The sequence below is a fragment of the Gasterosteus aculeatus genome, chromosome 1 (genome assembly GCF_964276395.1).
Source record: "Gasterosteus aculeatus chromosome 1, fGasAcu3.hap1.1, whole genome shotgun sequence".
Classification (NCBI taxonomy): domain Eukaryota; kingdom Metazoa; phylum Chordata; class Actinopteri; order Perciformes; family Gasterosteidae; genus Gasterosteus; species Gasterosteus aculeatus.
Window position 1 is genome coordinate 15,681,223 of NC_135688.1, and position 19,075 is coordinate 15,700,297.

Here is a 19,075-nt window from a genome sequence, read left to right on the forward strand (position 1 = left end):
GACTGTTACCACTGCTTCGCTGTCCTCTTTGCTTCTTCCTGAGTGGACTTTTCATGTTTTCCACACGTCTTTGTGGTTTTCCTGTGGGGCTTTCGGTTTCCTTCTGCTTCAAAAAAAAAAACATGCATCCTGTCTCTGTGAATATCTCCGTGTGATTGCCTGCTAGTTAGTGTGAACCTTGGTGTGCTGGCCTCCACCACAAGGTCTTCATCCACAGTGTGGAGCAGTCGTTCTCGACCTGTGGGTCGCGGGCCCGTTTTCTACCGTCCGGACGGAGTAGTTTGTCCGCTCCGACGGGCTTGAAAGAGACGGCTGCGCGAGGAGTGGGCCACCTGTGCGGGCTTTTGGGGGGCTCGCGGCAGCTCGTTGGAAGAGTGACAACCATAGCTGACCTTAACGTTGTCCAGGTTCAAGGTACTGAAGAACACACTGCATAAATGGCTTGCAGTTCACTTCAGGCACAGCAGCTGCCTCCTGTTTCCAGAAGGAAAATGAAGGACCCTATTTGAATGTAAGCTTTTCTGGGGGAACAAAGGGGTTAATCGCTTTAGTAGTTTTCTTCATTACAGTTTAACCGTCGTGCTTGGGTTAAACGTTGTCTTCCTAGAATGTTACGTGTAAGTGTGATTTCAAATGTGCGCTGTAATTGTGCATGAATACGGTTCGTGCTGACAAGTCAAACTGGAGAACACGGTGGGAGTTTAAATGAGCTGCAACATGTATTTCAACTTCACATCATCAAGGCCCAAATTGGTTGTCTGATTGTCTTGGCACTGGATGACAATTCTTTTTTTTTTAGGCAATTTTCTATTTTTTTTTAAAGCTTATTGTTTTGTGTTTTGAAGCCTGTCATTTTATGTATGTCCATTGTTGTGTGTTTGTAAAACCTTCACCCTGCCTTCTCGCCCAGGACCACCTTATAAATCCCCTTCACATCTCTGTGAGATCACACTGCTTTAAACAAGGGTAAATGCATGAACATGGTACTGTTAAAAACAGAACAAAATATTAGTTTCACCCGACGTTGCATTGACACCACGTCACCGGGGGTTTATGGGACATTTGGAGTTTGTGTTCTGTTGTTTTCTATTCTAGTTAATTATTTTTGGATCTACCAACATCTGAAGCGCCTTCTGCTCTTTGTACCGACACACCACAAACACTCACTCGTCACACACCATCACAATGAACTATTTCTAACCTTCCGCCCGCTTCGTCAGCTTTAACTTACGCAACGCGCAGCGCCGCCGCCGCGGTCGCGTCCGCGCACACTAGAGGGCGCGATTGGACCCCGCGACACCCTGGCGGGTGCGTTATGTCAGGGGAGGAATGTTGGTACAATGGGGGTCTGTGCATTGTAGTTCCGCTATCGCGTCGGTGCGCAACACGGACAGACGGTTGTCAATGGGCTGCTGGAGAGACGGATCCCGGTCGGTGCGTGCCACGGCTCCCCCGCGTTTCCGCTGCGCGGTTCCTGACTTGTAATTTACCACCAGATCCTTTTCACCCGGGTGGAAAGGCAAAGAGACGGAGAGAGAGAGAGAGCGCGAGAGCGAGCACTGAAATCCAAACAAAAATGCCGTGAGTCTTGGAAGTTTCGTGAATGTGGCGCGTTGGTCGATTCTCCCGTTCTGGGGAACTAAGCGCTGACTTTAATTTTTTTAATTTTTTTTTTAATTTTACAGTTCGCAGTCTCTATCCTTTCCCCCCCCCTCTCTCTCTTTCAAAGGACTATTTCCCAAAGGGTGCCACATTTGAGTGAAAGTAGGATGGCGTTCCCACCGATGGAACCGAAGTTGTGCGTGCCGTGGTTTTGAATCGTCCAGACGCGCATTACGTACTGAATAGAATTCATCTGCGAGCAGCGGTCGCGTCGTTGAGCTCCAGCGGATCTCCTCCAGCTGTGAATCCACGAGCTTTTTACGTGTTTGTAAATCATTTCCGTTTTAATTACAAGCCGACACCGCAGCGCGCTGCTACCCACCCCGAGGAAGCGATCACTTATACGAACCTGCAACATTGGGACTTTTGGACGCCTCCGAGGAGCCATTGTGTGAGTTTGCACCGACCGTATCTCACTTTCCGAGCCAGCATCACTGTAACCTTCCTGTCAGTCTGGCATTAGAGCGAACACCAGCGGCTCCACCGTAATTCTCTCAAGTGAGCCGACGGCGCTGGCAGTGTGGTGTTCTTCCTTCCACATGGGATCGTAGCCGCGTGCACGCGTCTCGTGTCCTTCCATGCCCGCGCCGTGGTCCATTAGAAGCTCTACCAACTAGTCGGGGTTCCCGCGGGCATGGGAGAAGCGACCCCTGCTCAGTCCGCTGCAGGGGCGTTCGCACCCATGTTGGGTGTCGGTCTAGGAACCATGCCCGCTGGGGTCGGCAACGGGCCCGTGGGGGCCACGTCCAGAGGCTCCGCGGTGCCGCAGCTGCACAGCGCCATAGTGGAGCGTCTGCGCGCCCGCATCGAGCTGTGCAGGCGGCACCACTCCACCTGCGAGAACCGCTACCAGAGGGGTCAGGCCGAGAGCTCGGACCGGGAGCACGACAGCACGCTTCACCTGCTCAACATAGTCCACCAGGGGCCCGGGAACCGGAAGACGAAGGGCGGCCGGGGATCGAACCAGCAACCTCCAGAGTACAGCAGGGCCAACGGAGAGCCAAAGGGCGCCGAGGGCGAGCAGAAGATATCCACGCGCATAGCGGTGAGTTTTGGAGAGACCCAGTTTGATGATTGTGGTGTTAATGAATGCGTATCATTTACTGCCAACAATTGTGATGATGATGAAGAAGCCTGAGGGTACTTGTGGCAAACCGTTACAGGACAGCTTGTAATAACATTGACACAAATTCTTGTTTATATCTCAATCTGCCGCTCAGCTGAGAGCAGTATTGATAAAATGTCACGTTTGTGCACAAATGACCCCAAGAAGGGTCCGTCCGACCTCACGGGACAACGGAATGGACACCAGAGAGCCATGAGCTCTCGGCTCCTGGTCCTGCTGACGCAGCGTCAGGGCCTTGAAGCGGACGGGATGGTACGGGATCACGAAAGGGGGCTGGCGAGGCCCTCCGTTCAGAGGAAATCGTTTCGGGACAACGGGGATGTTTCGCATTTAACGGCAACCGTGTCAGCATCGCTCTGCAGCCGACCCCAAGAGAGGGATGCAGATGCTGCGTTTTAAAAAACAAACCAAAAGACATCTAAGATGCACACTACAGAAACGTCTGTTTGCTTTGTGTCGATTTGAGTTACTAAACCCTCAAGAGGATGCCACCTGCCATCGAGCAGGGTTTTGTCAAAGAGTTTGTTAACAGCGTGGTTTATTTTTGTTTCTGAGCGATCCTGTATCGCGGAAGGAGCCGTGTCACCTTATTGGGAGCATCTTTAGAGGAAAGGATATCGGGAATGAAGGACTGTAAAGTTTTGGGGATATTCCCCCTTAACAACAGACCTGTGGTAACTTAACCGAAACCCAGCGGGGCGTTCTGTGTGCCTGCTAGTGCTGATAGGACCGACTTCCTGTCAAGAGCACAGCCAGTGAGAGGGGAGATTTATTTAGTTGTTTTCTTCCATTGGACATGAGGGAGTTCAGCATCCAGAGTATGAATTATTTCCCAAGCAGTGTTTCAATATGATGTCAAAAGGGTGAAAGCTCGCAGATGTTCCCGCTCTAGATTTGCTGGAGATGTTGGATGGAAAAATAAACAATGTAAAAAATGTTTTTCCAGCAAAGCCGTTAAAAGGGCAACAATGTTCCGTCAGCTCATTCATTGTCATCCCAGGGATTGAGCAGGATATGTCATGATATTTAAAAAGTGCATATTCCACAGTGATGTATGGTGCCAACATAAAGGGCAGCAGAGCTTCATTGGCTTTCCACATGTTTAGTTTTCATGCTGTTAGGAAGCGTACAGCCGTGGAGGCTGATGATGGGAGGCAAGACGCAACGTGGTGGATTATATTGACTGTCTAAAAGAGGTCAGGGAACATCATTATCATGTGCTGTTTCAGGGTTACTGATGTTCACTCTGGAGTAGCGTGTTCTACATAAAAGTGATGAGTGCAGCAAGATGGGGAGGAGGAAATGAGATCCTGGCGTACATGTTTCTATCAACCCTGAGGTTAATGTTTTTTTTTTTAACAATTCGTGGTGATGGGTGACGCAGAACAGCAGCCGTTGCCGAAGTTCCCGTTAATACATTTAAACGGCATGTTTCCACTTTAAATCCTGCATAGCTATCTCTTGCAAATTAAACCAAATAACATCTAGAATAACTTGAAAATAAATACTTTCCTTTTAATCTCTCACTATAAACAGAGTATGGCTTGTGTTTCCGATACTTCCAGGAGGGCAGTTGTAGTTCAACGTAGGACATTTTTCCGAGTTTAGGAGTCAGGTTCCTACAATGGTCACATCTGTGCATGTTATTGACTGTTCACATTGGAATTTGTGCTGGAAATGTACACCGAGCGAGGACCAAACAACACAATGGATCATGCCTGCCTGGGAGTGCAGAGTGAGCAGCACTTAACAACGGTGCTCATTGAGACCAGATTAACAAAGGATATTCTTCTAGATGAAATTGGAGAAATGGAGACTAAGAAAGACGAGAGCTTACTTATCTGACGACTCAGAAAAAATGATTTTTCCATAATGCCCGCGTGAACCGGTCGAAAGCTGTTGGATATTTATGGATTCATAGTTTGCGTTCTTTATTTATTTCTGCACTAACCGTCCTTCTATCTTTTCCCTTCATACCTGCGTCTGTGAATGCATTCGGCAGAGAAAATGGGTCACGCTAGAGCTTACAAAACCGTAGCCCCGTATTACGATGTACAGACGTTGGGTTTCATCAGATCAGCCGCAGTAATCATCCTGCATTGCCTATCGGCAGGGACACGGAACGAAAGCCTGAGAAACAAATATTCAGCCGCACACTGCATGTAGCACGCCCTGCATTGTCGCGCCCTATTATCACGCCTTTTTAACAAATGGCTCACTAAGCGCCTTCCTGAAAGATGTGCTTGGCCATGAAACAGTTTGAACCACGAGGCCCCCATAAAAGTGTTTACAGCCATTGAATACATTTCCGGCACGTGTTTACTTTAAGGCAAACAGGCCTTGAAAAAGCAGTAGGCAAGTTAAGCCTGGTGATTAACAGTCCCGCGTGCACGGGGAGGATTCTGTAATGACCCCGTCTTGTTCTAGTGACCGATCTGAGGAGTGTAAAGCGCTCAACGGGGAAAGTGCTTTGTGTGCCGATGTCGTGTTGTCCCACTTGCAACTCACTGTGTCGTTCTGGTCATCTCGTGGTCTAAAACAGGAATCACTGAACCGCTTAAAATCTGGCCAAAAACTTGTGTGTGTCTCTCTCTCTCCTTGTGTTTCCTGTCACCATCTACTGTAAAGGCGCAGCGCACAAATACTCCTCAAGCTTTATGTGTTTGGCACGATTGCGGCATCCTGTACAAAAGGTCAGCCCCGGCAACGGCAGGCCACTGTGCTTTTGTCCGATCAGATGTTTCAGGTTGGATGGTTAGCAATATTATTAAGAGGGTAGGACGCCGAAAAACACACACTGATGTTTACTGTTTCAGACTTTGCTCTGATTGGCATCGTGTCCTTTGAAGGAGTTGCCGACCACCATATGTTATTGTCTCGCAGATTTTGATAGTAATTCATGATTTTTAAATGCTTTACCTGCGTCACAAACATTCTTTTTTTAAATGTATTTCTTTTCCAACTATCACAATTATTCGCATTTTTTTTTTGTTCTTATATTTCAAGAACATTTTGTTCAGCCAACGTTGCAACATAACCCACTTAGTCACACCTCCTTAATCCAGTGCATCAGTCCAGTGGATTGACGGCATGGACAAAAAAGAAAGGCCCGGCTACTCTCCCGTGGTCATGTATGATGGATGAAGCGTGTGTTTGTGAGAGAGAGAGTGAGGTGTGGTGGGCACTATAAGTGCTTCCTGGCATACCCTGTTTGGCTGTTGAACCGCTGAACGAGAGCTGCCGGTGGTCTGATCTCAGCCTGGCTCGCCGGAGCTGTGAAACAATTAGCCCGGGTCCATGGGGGCCACCCACAGTGGAGCCCACAGCTTTACCCGACCCGGCGAATGAAGTAGGGCTCCGTGTTCATCCCACAGATCACTCCCATGTTGTCATGGGACGGGTGAAGTTTTTCTTCTTTTCTTTTTAGCGGTAGCTGGCTTTCAGTTGGTCTGGATGCTGAATTACTTTTTAAGTCCCCTTTAGTGAGGCGTGGAATCGACGTGGGGGCCGTTTTATTGACAGCGCGGCCGCGCCGTAAGCCTGATGTGATTAGGCGTGTTCCATTGTGTAGAGATGAGTCGTGCAGCTCATGGTGCTCTGATTGAAACACATTAAGATAGGCCTTCACATACTGAAGGAAAGCCATCCGGTAATCTCCTCCCTCTATTTGGCATTAGTGCTTATTCCAAGATGGAGTTTAAACACAGCAGCAATCCAATTCAGCTCTTACATTGTGCTTTTTGTAGGAATATGTATTTAAAATGTCCTAATCTTAATGACTTGCACTTGAATATGTATCACATACTCTAGTTTACACAGCGTTTGCACATGTGCTATTTCATGATGGTTAAAAAGTAGCTTCCTCAAAAGGCTGTTTATCAAGAGATCACATACGGTAACAATATAACACGATTTTCAAAAATTGTACACAAGTGGCAGATAGAAATGCATCATCCTCCATTTACAATCCGCCATAGATTTCTTACAATAAAATGATACCATCTGACGTGAGAGTACGCTGTGCATGTGGTTGGAGTGGGAGCTAATTTGCTTTATAGATATTTATTTTTATGATCAGTTGTTTTGAGTATTTCCAGATCCATTTGAGGCGGTAACATTTTTTCCCGAGGTGAATAATAATCTGATTTCTCTCCCTCCCCATCGTGTCTTCTGATTGACGCCAGATAAACAGCAGGGGTCTTCAACGCAACTTGCCAAGGGAAACATGACAGCGTCTCTTTAACTGAAATGCATCAGCCAGATCCGCAGACTTGTGTAATAGGTGTGTGTGTGTGTGTGTGTGTGTGTGTGTGTGTGTGTGTGGGGGGGGGGTGGAGGCATGTAACGTGATGTTCTGGACATTCCACAGTCCTATCCGATGGCGGTTGGTAAAGTTTTAGCACCGGCTAGATCTGCGCAAGCACAGCTCGTGTGTGAGGAAGAGGGGGGGGGGGGGGTAGTCTGTTCATATCACACACAAAGCGAGTGCTGCGCCCGGTCCGTTTCCAAGGAAATTGCTGCCTCTGGATGACATTTGTTTGGACAGTATGTTGATTCCTCGCTAAGCTACAGTATCGTCTTCTGGCTAAATCGCGCGTGAAATGAATGTCCCTGTGCCCCAGTAGGCGTCGTTTTAGGATCAACACATCAGCATACACGTGTTCGCCGCGACTTAACACATCAATTCTGTGGTTGTGATTGCGGCGTCCTCGAGGGAGGGCGCCAGCTCCTCCTCTGATTGGCCAACCCAGGCGCCAGATCTGTGAGCGGCAAAAAAAAAAAAAACACAACACTGATAACTGTCATTTCTCAAGGGAGCTTTTATTTTCCAATCCCTTTTGAGATAATGACTGTTTACTGGAGATATTAAAACATTTACAATTTCATAAACTACTGCTTTTTAATATCACCCAGTGTCACAATGTCATAAGTCAGGACCAAAAATATTTTCATTTTCAGGACATCTTTTGTGCTAAGCAGCGATACTGGCGGTCTTTTCCCGGTCCAGCCAGCCAATGGTAACCCAGCTAACAGCGTTAAGTGTAAATGCCTGAAAACATGCATCACTTCCTGAGCATGTGGATTGTCCCAGAAAAAACCAATGAGACACCGTGTACAGTAAAAGCTGTCTCCAGCTCCGTGTCTCGGTGAATGACGGAGAACAATGAGATGCCGGAGTGCCAGTAAACTGGAGTAAAGGTGGTTTTGAACAAGAGGCATTTATTGATTACGCAGCTGTAGTCTTTCATTCAAACTGGAAAAGCATAAAGGTTCCTTCGCTCCCCTTTTTGTATGAGCTGCATAACTTTGACTATTCTGAGTTGATGTTTTTCATTTAAAAAAACGATTCTGATTGGATGATCATTTATTGTGCAATAAATCTGTAAAAATAAAAGAATATGGTTTATTCGGTACACTTTGTCTCAAACAAAGCAGGCTCAGCAAATACGGTGCGGAAGCAGCAGTTTTGTGTGGAGACAATGCTCTGTGAATCTGGGACATCTCTGTACCTGGCAAGATTTCCATCGCCTTCTCCTCCTGAAATGAGCACACTTTCATTCTTTTTCTGGATTAATTTAGATTTTGTGAACAAGTTCCATGCTACCACATATGCGTGCATGCGTAGAGGGGAAAAAAAGCCACAATAAACCAAAATGCATATGAATCGGGGAAGACAAAGGCTTCCAGAAACCCAGCAGGGCAGTGAGGATGTGTGTCAAATCAAAGGCATTCAGAGATCCTCTTTTCTACAGTATGTCTAGTGGCGGTGTATTAAAAAAAAAAAAAAGGGAAGAGAAGAGAAAAAAAAAAAGAATTCTTCCCGCTCCCCCACTCAACCACCCATCTCACACACACACACACACGCACAAAACCCAGCCTGCCGCACACGCCTTATGTTTTATTCAGCGGCCTATGGGAAGGCTGTATCCGTCTTTGAAGAGGGCTGCTGAAATCATGTAGCAGACCAGATCTCTTCCTCGGTCTTCAAGGGCTGATCCAATGGAAGCGTGTACGAGCTCAGGGGAACACGGGCCTCTGAGAGTCCAGGTGGGCCGGGTCTGCTCCGCTGCTGTGTGAGGTATAAAGTAGCCGGGTCTTTAGGGTAAATTTAGCCTGTAGTTGTTCTGGAACGGCTGCACGTCTCGGGTTAAAAGCCTTTTCCTCCGTAGACATCTGCTTGAGGTCCTTGGCTGAGGTTCCGTGGCCTCTAGTGGAGCGTGCAAGGTAACGGCTTTACCTTCAGACACAGCGTTCAACACTGTAGAAAATACATGATTGCTACATCTCCTCCCCGGTGGGGCAGGTTGTGTTGTTTTTTGTCCACGCTGCTAATTTACACCCAGGGCAGTGAAGCATAACGGCTCATTGCATTGTTTATTCTCACTTGATTAAAGGAGCAAGTATAATGTGATGTGTCTAGGGCTAAAACCATTCATCGCTTAATCATATAGTTGATCAATAGAAAGACTATCAACGTCAATTTTGATGGCCGATTAGGTCATATATTTGGCAAAAGTACCAAACCTTGATTGATTCCCTCTTTGCAAGTGTGATAATTTGCTGCTACTCTCAGTGTGATGTTACTTTAAATGGAATATGTTGACATTTTGTCCAGAGAAGAAATTTTAAAGAAACGGATATTTTTAAGTACTTGTACGTGATTGGTTCATTCCTTTAGTCACATTTTTTCATTTTGCAGATTGCAAACAACAAGAGGGGACCCACTCCCAACGTAGATATGAATCATGGTTCTAACCTTAAGAAATTACAGCAATTCTCACTTTCAGGTGATCATAGACACACACTTATGATTATTTTATTGCGTTTCTGTTGATGGCTCTCAGAAATGCCACACACAGACCTCTTTAATTGAAAAGTCTACAGATGGATGCATAAGAAAATACTCATTCTTTGGAGCCTTTCATGATATTTATTTAATACTCTAACCTGCTATCCGATGCACTCCAATAATGTGAAAATGAGTTCCAAAGCGGCTGCAGAATTGTTTAAATTTCCTTGCTGATCCTCCAACTGCAAATTAGACTGTGCAGTCGACTCGTTTCATGTTTTGAATATGAATTACCCCACTATTCTGTGTTTCATCCCACTGAACATTTCGCTGGGTTGAAATACCTCCACTCCCGAGGGGTTTGGATTAGAGAGTCCCCACTGTATCCCTTTGTTGTTGATTTGTGCTTTCAGCACGCTTCCCGTTGTTTCCGGCACTTTGTTTTGAATTTCAAGCATTACGTGGACCTCGAGACACAAACCCGTCTGCGCCGACAAAGTCAAGGGGGAATTTTTTGGAGGACCAATATATTAGTGCTGCACGGTATCTATTTAAGCCATTTGACTGAGAAAACAGTTCTTTTTATCGTCGGGGTTGTAGAGGTAAAATATATGTGAAGCTGGAGGGCGACCACTTAGCAAGAATAGCCCGTGTTTACGTTCATCTACGTCTTCAGAGGGGCCTTGTAGAGGTTCACGCCTGATGCGATTCCTTCTGCTGAGAGAGCTCTTTGAGGTTTTGTCAGGTTTTTCCTGCTTGACTTAATTGAAGGGAGGGCTGGATTTTCTCTTTCTCTCTTTCTGTGTGTGTGTGTGTGTGTGTGTGTGTGTGTGTGTGTGTGTGTGTGTGTGTGTTTGGTGGGGGGAAAAGGCGGGAGAAGGAGGGAGGAGGGGGAGCTGTAGGAGCCTTGGAGTGTCTTTCCACAAGTGCTTTGCTACCCTGTGCTGAAACCGGAGCCCTGTGGGAACAAGCATGTTCAGGTGTATTTTATGTGCAGTGCATGCAAGGTGAAAGAAAAGCAGTGTTCACATATTCTGCACTCTGTGTGTACATCCGCTCGACAGCTGCGGCGTTTTTTTATTTTTTATTTTTTTTTCATTTGGGGCCGACTGTTTAAGCGATACCTCGTCCATAACTGTTCCCACACTTATCTGACAATCAGCTCCCCGATACGTCGGAGGCTCCCGGACTTGTTGTCTGAACAGATCTTGATGTCACAGCCGCCGCGGGGTAACCGGGTGTGGGGAGGTGTTGACGTGGTCTTCACCGTGCCGTAACTCTTTACTCCAGGCCGCGCTTTAACGAGTTTCGCAGCGTTTATCTATCGGACCAAACCACTCCAAGGCAAATGTGCGCAGCCACCTCCATTCCTCTGTGGGAACAATTGGGTTCAGAGCAGAGCAGCTTTCTATTTTTTTTTTTTTTTTTTTCTTCGGGACTTCAAACGGCCCATTCTCCCCAGGGTCATTACCCCCCCCCCGCTCAGGAAATGAGAAAGTGGGGCTCCTGATGTCACTGGCATACCCCTTTTTGAATTCCGGGTTAAACTGGAAGTGGGGGAGGGGGGGGGGGGGGGGGGTGGGGCCACGCTAGATCAGAGTTCAGACGTGTTTACATTATAGCTCAGGATATTTCTCAGAGCCCGGCCGAGCTGCAGAAGTTCCCAGGCTCCGGAGTGGCGCAGTGCTGAAAAGAGGCACGAGCGTTCACTTTTCCTCCTCCTCTGTCCCTCCCGCTCCTGCGTTCTGCGCTCAAAGTCCTAGTTCAGCCCATTTGCATGGTGGAAATGTTCGACCTCGGGGGAATATTATAGATGTGAAAAATAGGAGAGGCGAAAGTCACAACCGTGTTGACACGGAGTATTTGCAGTGTCTGCAACAATGACGCCGACGTTGTTTTTATTTGAAATGAGTATCGGGAGGGAACTAATTCAGCTCGAGTAAACATTGTTCCAGTTCCTCTGTCTCTAGTCCTTGACATCTCCTCTTCATCTTCTCCCTCCTGAAGAAAAAATGCACGGGTCCTTTCTCTGTCTCTGCAATGACACTAAACGGCAACAGCGATCTCCTAACACAATCATTTGAATTGGAATCAAACCAACAGGAGTTTTATTCAATCTTACGTTATTTCAGGAAGCGATAAGACTGGGAACCTCAGACTGACAGATTTAATTCTGAGGAGAAAACGAGAGAGAACTTTGTTACCCCAACTGTCGGTTGTAATCACAATTTAACCGTCCACGTCCATACTGCATTAGGTTGCGTGCGCCCAGTTTTCCGAGGCAACAATAAGGCTGCGGCCACTTTTTGGCTTTACCTCCAAATGTCAATCAAATTGAGCGCTCATTCTTCTTTGGGCTCGTTGTAGCGAAGCTACTGTGATCCCAGATGAGCACAGTCGTGTTAAAGCCCAGTTCTTATCAAGACATATTAGCTGGAACAAACTGGAATTTCCTCTCAGTGGTTGCGATTTCAGCGTCTGCCCCACCCGTCTTCTGAGCGAGTAAAAACCTCCAGGGCACCTTTTTAAATCTTTGTCATTTAGGGGCATTTACGTGGTCGGAGATGAATGAACAAAATGCCAGTTGCTTGAAAAATCTAGTTATTGCTGTAAGGCTTTTAAAATCCCACAGCTGTCAAATCCTAGTTGAAATGTTTCAGACTGCCAGACCAGCCTGTCTAGAGCATTAGATCCGGGTCTAGGGGAGGAACATAGATGCTGTTGTTTCCTGCCAGCGCGCCGCCAACAGGGCTGCCAAAGTGGCAGCCGTAATGTTTGCGTTACTGCTCTGCTGCGGTGCGGTGTCACGGCGCTGAGCTGGGCTCACGGCGCCGGCCCGCCCTCGCCACCTCACCTAGAGGTACACAAACACCGCCGTTGGAGCCGCAGCACGCGGGAGGTGAAACCCCGGGGGGGGGAGGGGGGGGATCATCTCTGGTCTTCGTCTGTCCCGTCGAATCATCCGCCGCGTGCGTTCAACAGGAAGCAGGCCTGCCGTGACGGAGGGGCTGCATGCGCCTCTGGATACTCTGATTGGCGATTTGATCATTCAGTCCTGATCCTCACGCCGTTTGTTCGAGTATCAAACAAATCCCGCGCAGCGGTTAAGAGCGACATCTCGATTCTTTTTTACCTGCAGATGTCCTGGTGCCGGGTTTTGATTGGCCCACAACAGTGGTCCCCCCACCTCCCCCCCGCCTTCTATTCAAATGAGGCCAACAGCCGATTGAAATTGGATGAAGCGTGCGTAATGTTGTACAATGTCAACACAATGTTATCTTTGCATGACAAGTGAGCGGAATCTGTTTTCCCACCGTGAAGGGATTACACGAAGGGTAATGAGCAGAAACATGGAGTCTCACGCGGAGATCTGCAGACGGTACCAGCGTCTGGCCTGCATGAGAAGTAAAGGGAAATATTTGCCTTCAGAGTTTTAGCAGAGGTTTTTCCTTAATGATAGCCAATTTAAGTTGGGTAAACACAGCTGTAAACATCGTCCCCTAAAGTGGAAGCATCAGGCACGGTGGTGTCGTATGGGATTACATAACAGGGTACGTGTTTTTCTTAGGTGTATTTTGAGCTACAAGGGAAATAACCGCATTAATAAAGGAAAGTTCATGGAAGTGCTTCCTACTCTCTCCGTAGGGGCTTTCATATTCACCTTCTTGCTCTCCATTAAAGGCCTCTTTACTTGGATAATGTTAAGTGGTCCTTATTCTGGTTAATAGATTTTTTTTCCCCCCATTCACTAAAAATAGAAAAGAAAAATCTCTACTCTCCAAAAGTACAATTGTGTATTTAAACCTTCTGCTAAAGTCAGTTGGGGAGGTTTGCCTCCAGAATAAGAGTCTCAAAGCAATTAAGGAGGTGAATCCTTTAATTACACGGGAGCTGTTGTTAAGAGGCCTCATGGACTAAATCCAAATAGGGCATCGTGTTTTGAAAACGCATTAAGAATATAACACCGAATACAGAAGTTAGGACGACACCAGACCATACGTGTGGTCTGCTGGTCAACCTTCAACCAGCTCTGACTGATAAACATATGCTCGCCAAGTGGACCCCAATTTCAATAACTAAAAAAAGATTCATCAGCCTGTGTAAGTACAGAGCCACACAGAATGTTCCCTGTAACGGGGCCCCCGCACATTTATTTGGGCCGATTTGTTACTCGATGTCAAACAATCATTGACCCCCCCCCCCCCCTCCCTCCCTCCCTCCCTCCCGACTTGCGGGTCAAAATTGTGATGCTGCATAATTTTCATAGCGGTTAGTGAGAAAGTGGGGTTATTGTGTGTTGATAACGAGAGGGAGAAAGCGAGTGAAGGGAGCATTCCTTTCTCTCTCCCACTCGCCACCGCCACACCCCCGTTGCTACTCACTGCCACCCCACCCCCAGTTTCCTTCCTGTGCTTTTTTTAGAGTCTATTGGATGTTTTTCCCACATCCGGCAACAAAGCCTTCCCTTTTCATGCCATAACCTATGCTGTTGTGTGGTCCGGCTTCACTCAGCCGTGTCCAAATGGTGGTACGTGTTCTATTCGGTTTCTTCACTTCACATCCTCGAGTCCTTCACTTGGCAGAACCTCGTCCAACTGACTAAGCTGTCTGTCATCTCCTGTACTTGTCACAGGACACTGTGTGCAGACGATATTCTAAAGGTACCTAATGAGATATATTGGTCCGCAATATTTTCAACATCGGCCTCCAGAACTAAAAGAGAAATATAATATTTAATCATGAAATCTTCTAAAGTCCCTATCTGAAGTCTGGACATAAAATACAGTGAATATCCCATTTTCTGTTGTTGTTTTTTCCAGTTTGGTAATCAAGCATCTCATGGAGCTGTCTTGTAGCTCACAAACTCACTTGCACTTAGCAGGCGGCAGATCCTCCCGACGGGGTGTGTAGGAAGGACGTGGATAGAGATGGCAGTAACGGTTTAGACAAAGTTGCGCAAACATAAAACCTTCATAATAATTGGCCTTGCTTTGTTAAAAGTGTCGCGTCAACCGTTTGCATTTTTTGACCACAAGGGATTTTGGAGCCGCTGGGGGCAAATTGACAGCGAGGCTGAGTGAACCGTATCCAGTTGTAATTTTCACACGCAAACAGCGTTGTTGGCGTCTTTAAACATGCACCGCTTAAAGGTTTTAGAACTGCAGTTTTTCTTCGTTGCACACTGTTTTGGTTTGACTCGTATCTGGTCCTTAACTGATCTTTTGCGCCGCCATCAGATAACGAGCGTGTTATCGTTTTCCTTCTACGCCACACTGTTTGTCCCTGTTTTTTGTTCAGTGTTTTTGTGTAGGGTTAGACATTTATAGTACAAGTGGTCTTCTAAAATGTCAATGAAAAACTAACTTGGAGAATGTCGAATATTTTAATGTATTTAGTCAAACGTCCTCTTCAGTAGTTGGGACATTGCACCAGAAGAACTTTTCAAAGCACCGACTGAAATACCGACACTTAATGTTTATCTGCGTTTGCCCTCATTGTCATTCCCAGTGAATTAATTCCCTCGGAGAGAGGGAATTTTCCCCTCTGTTATGCTGCCTTGGCAGAGATTGAATCACCAAGATCATCTGTTTTGCCTGAAGTAGTCAAAGCGAGGGGAAAAAAACAGCTGTCTAGTCAGTGAAGAGACGCCTTTGCCAGTTGAGCTGTGAAATCCACACAAGCAAGCAGTATAATCTCTTCCAACTAGACCAAATATTATCATTTGCTTCCATGGAAATGTGTATAGCTCCATACATGTAACTTTCATCTAATAGGGTGAGCAGCATCATGTGTAAAAACAATCACATCTACACTAAATGTATGTGTTTATTTTTGTAACAACACTAGCAGCATACTCTGGTAACCCTCACAATGCTGCATTTTATGGCGAAATAATACAAAATAACTTTGTCACTTTGCATAAAGCTGATATTTTTCAACAGTATGTCAGCTAGGAAACGTGTACACCGGAAGTGAGAGATGGATTGCCTTCTATTTCCACTTCCCACTGTGGCCTGGCAGTTTATCTTTGTTGACAGCCGCTGTAGAGTCAGGCCGTTGTTGCTCTACGGACGGGGACGTTTGGCGGCCGCTGTGACGATCGCCTCATGGACGGGAACGTGTTGTCCGAGCAGCGGTTCAATTAAGTTGTGTCCTGCTACATACATACAAGTGACTTTTTTTATATTTATTAAAGTAGTAGCAGCCAATTGGTTTTTCAAATGTAATTATGAAGGATTTTTAAACTACTGTATAGAACACTAACGCGTTGCCATCAAGAACAGTTTGACTATTTCCAAGCAACGAAGTAGATATTTACTTGAGCAGATGCCACTGATTTTAATTGCTATAGACTATTTTTGGTGAGATAGAATGCCTGGGGGATCATTTCTTCCACAAGTGTCATTATCCTCACAAATCCTCTTTTTAATCTGGTTGAAATCACATTGTTTGCTTAGTTTTTCCCTTAACTTTTGAATGAATGTCAGTGAACACATCGTGTGGAAAGTTGTTTTTTTCCACTGTTTCTCTCGCTCACCAGCTGCGACATGTAAAAAAAAAAAAAAAAAAAAAAAACCAAAGCGTTGAGTCACAAGGCCCATTTAAACAAACACACGATCTGGCTGCAGGTAGGAACTTGCTCTGAGACATAAGCTGCCGCAACCTTCAACTCTCCCTGCTACTGTGAGCGCCAAAGTTGCCCAAATTGAGGTTATTAATAGGAGAGACGCTTGTTGCCTTTATGCAAAAAAAAAAAAAAAACAGGAAGTTATAAACCAAAACCTAAAGCTGTGCGCATCTTTTTTTTTTTTTTTTTTACTTTTGTTGGGGCGCAAGCTGGTGTGGTGGTTATCACGGTTGCCTCGCAGCAAGAAGGTCCCGGGCTTTGAAACCAATCTGCGGCCTTTGCGTGTGAAGTTGTGTGGCTTCTCTCCGGGCCAGAGCAGAATTTTGTGCCCGATATTCACTCTGCTTTTTGCTCTTCTTTGGATCTTCACCCCCACAAAGAACCACTGGGCTGTGTTAGTCTGCTTGGCGCTGGGAATGAAGAGTAAAGCCGGCGTATCGAGGCTTGTTGGTCAGATGGCCTCATGCTGCAGCTTCTTTGTAAATATGATTGTGAAAACGAAGCTCACACCAACATTTGGCTGGGACTCGTTTTCTTCTGCAGCTTTTCTGAATAACATTTGACTGAATTGTTTGTTTTTCATGGATGATGATATCTTGCTAATATCTAACATACATCAGTATAATGTGATGTTTTGTTTTTGTCCTTCTGGGAAATGCCAGGCTGATGATACATTTTTAAAGGTCAGATATTTTCTGCTCCATGATCCCCAATGCCCCCCCAGCCCGCCCCACCCATCCTCCCCCAACCCCTCCACACACACACACACACACACACACACACAGACGTTTTCCTTGGTCGGAGTCTGTGAGAGCTCTGCAGTGTTTTCTGCCAGCACCGGTCTACACAGACCTTATTTGGAATGTCAGCACTGATAGGAGTAGGAGTCAAACAAAGCTTCCCACTCATTTATTTTTTTCTTCCTACTCTCTAGCTGCAGCAGTCCCTTTCCAAACTGAACTAGCAGAGGATTCTCTCAGAGCATGAGGGCAGATTAGTGTGACGACTGGCCTGTCTAGTGTGTATGTGTGTGTGTGTGTGTTTGAGTGAAAGCTGAGGGATGACAAAACTCAACAAGTATCCCCCTTTTCAACTAGTGGATTTTTCCAAGCTTTCTCTATTCAAGCGGTTTAAAACACTAAATGTGTTTCCCTCCTCTGAAAGCACGAGGCTTATCAAGACCTGGCTGAGTGAAGCCGCATTAGCCCAGCATTAACCACTCAGCCCAGGTTTCCCACGGGATGTAAAATGGATCCTTGTTTCACTGGGAAATTGCCACAGCAATGCTGCTAAAGAGCACTTTGCTGCAATCACATCAGACACTGTCGCATATTGTTTTCCTGATTTGGAACTACAGGCGTTCTGGTACAAAGCCTGTAAGTACAAATTATGACACAATTTAAAGATCATCTCATCCAATTTTGCTATAGATTCTACGTATTGTTCGGACGCTTTGCATTAGCTAGTGAAGCCAGTTGATTTTTTTTTTTTCATTTCTAGTGGCCACAGTTACGACTGGAATGGCAGTGTTGCTCAACTCGGCAGTGGCACTGCTGGCTCTCACCGTGCAGCAGCTGCACGCTGAAGAGCAGCCAGATGTTTGAGATGGTGAAATGAGCCTAGCAAGCAGGAAACGGCTCTGCATGCCATAGGAATCGTCTCTGAAAACAGGAAGGGAACTTGTTCCCTGCTTATGGGCCTTTTCCTGTGGCATGACCGGAGGCAGGCCTTGGGAAAAAGGTACTTGTGGTTGTATGGCAAGGGCCTTTTTAAGGGTACAAACACTTCCCGAGAACTTCAGACCTGCTTAACAATGGATTTGTTTTCGTAGAAGCCAACATGAGATTTTTCTATTGTCTTTTGTGGCTCATTACTTTCATGTTATGTTATTGCATTTGATATAGACAGAAATAACTGGAACATAATGTGTCAATCAATATCTCCAGGCTGCCAAAAGACCCATGATTCAGTGCTGGTATTCTCCTAGTTTGCCTTCTCTAAATCAATAAATAACTATTCCTAACATCCAGGATGGTTGACCCTGAGGATTTAGTTTCATTTTTTTCATTCACACAGTGACCTCTGGTGTCTGTAGTGATTTTCAATATATCCGTATCCATAAGCCTCGGATGTTAAGCATCATTTTTATTACTGTGATTTGTCAAACTTCCTACACCCCCGAGTTTCCCAGCCTGGAAATAGTTCCCGCCTTCGACATTTAAGTGGACACGTACAGTATTCCAGTTTGCAAGGAACATGTCATCACTGCACACGCAGCGTGTCCTTGCATTTTTTTTTTTTGTGCGCTGCCATTAGCACTTGGTTAGGAGCCGATGGAGGGTGTTTCCAACTCCATTGGGTGTTTTAAGCATGTGTTACCAATTAGACCCTACGATAGAGTATATGCAGTTGAAAGGCATGAGATGTATCGGTGACTCGCGCTCTGCTTTTTAAATGGCGCCACGTCTTCATGTCCATCGCCTTTCGCTCTCTCACAGCGACCTGCTGAAGGCCGAGGTGGAAGCCGTCTTTAACACGTACATGTATGCCGCGGCTAAACATCAAGAGGCGGTTAAATCAAATCTGCTCAGAGTTCAGAAAACAAAGTCTTTCATGGAAGGGATCTCTTTTACCCGGGAAGCAATGGTAATAAGTGCAGCGTGGGATCGCTCCTCAGTTTGGGATCCTTCAGTTGTCCTCCGTCAATGTGTCTCTGGTTAAGGATGACATGTGGATGAGAGGCGACAGCAGCGTCAGGAGCTCTGTGAGCCACACGGCCACGGGTGATGTGATGTGACGGCCTGTCACTGCGATGTTGGTGACCTGTGGTACGTCGGCAGTGGCGTGGCCTCGCTGGTGATGCCTTGGC

The 19,075-nt window shown here is 46.3% G+C and overlaps 1 protein-coding gene across 1 annotated transcript in view; it reads left to right on the plus strand.

The window, feature by feature from the left end:
* Window positions 1–130: 130 nt before the first annotated feature.
* maml2 (mastermind like transcriptional coactivator 2) overlaps window positions 131–19,075 on the plus strand; it is a 33,061-nt gene continuing 14,116 nt past the window's right edge. The window contains exon 1 of the mRNA XM_040168445.2: window positions 131–2,707. Coding sequence (XP_040024379.2) covers window positions 2,297–2,707 — 411 coding nt within the window. The 5' untranslated portion in view covers window positions 131–2,296. The remainder of the gene's footprint in view (window positions 2,708–19,075) is intronic.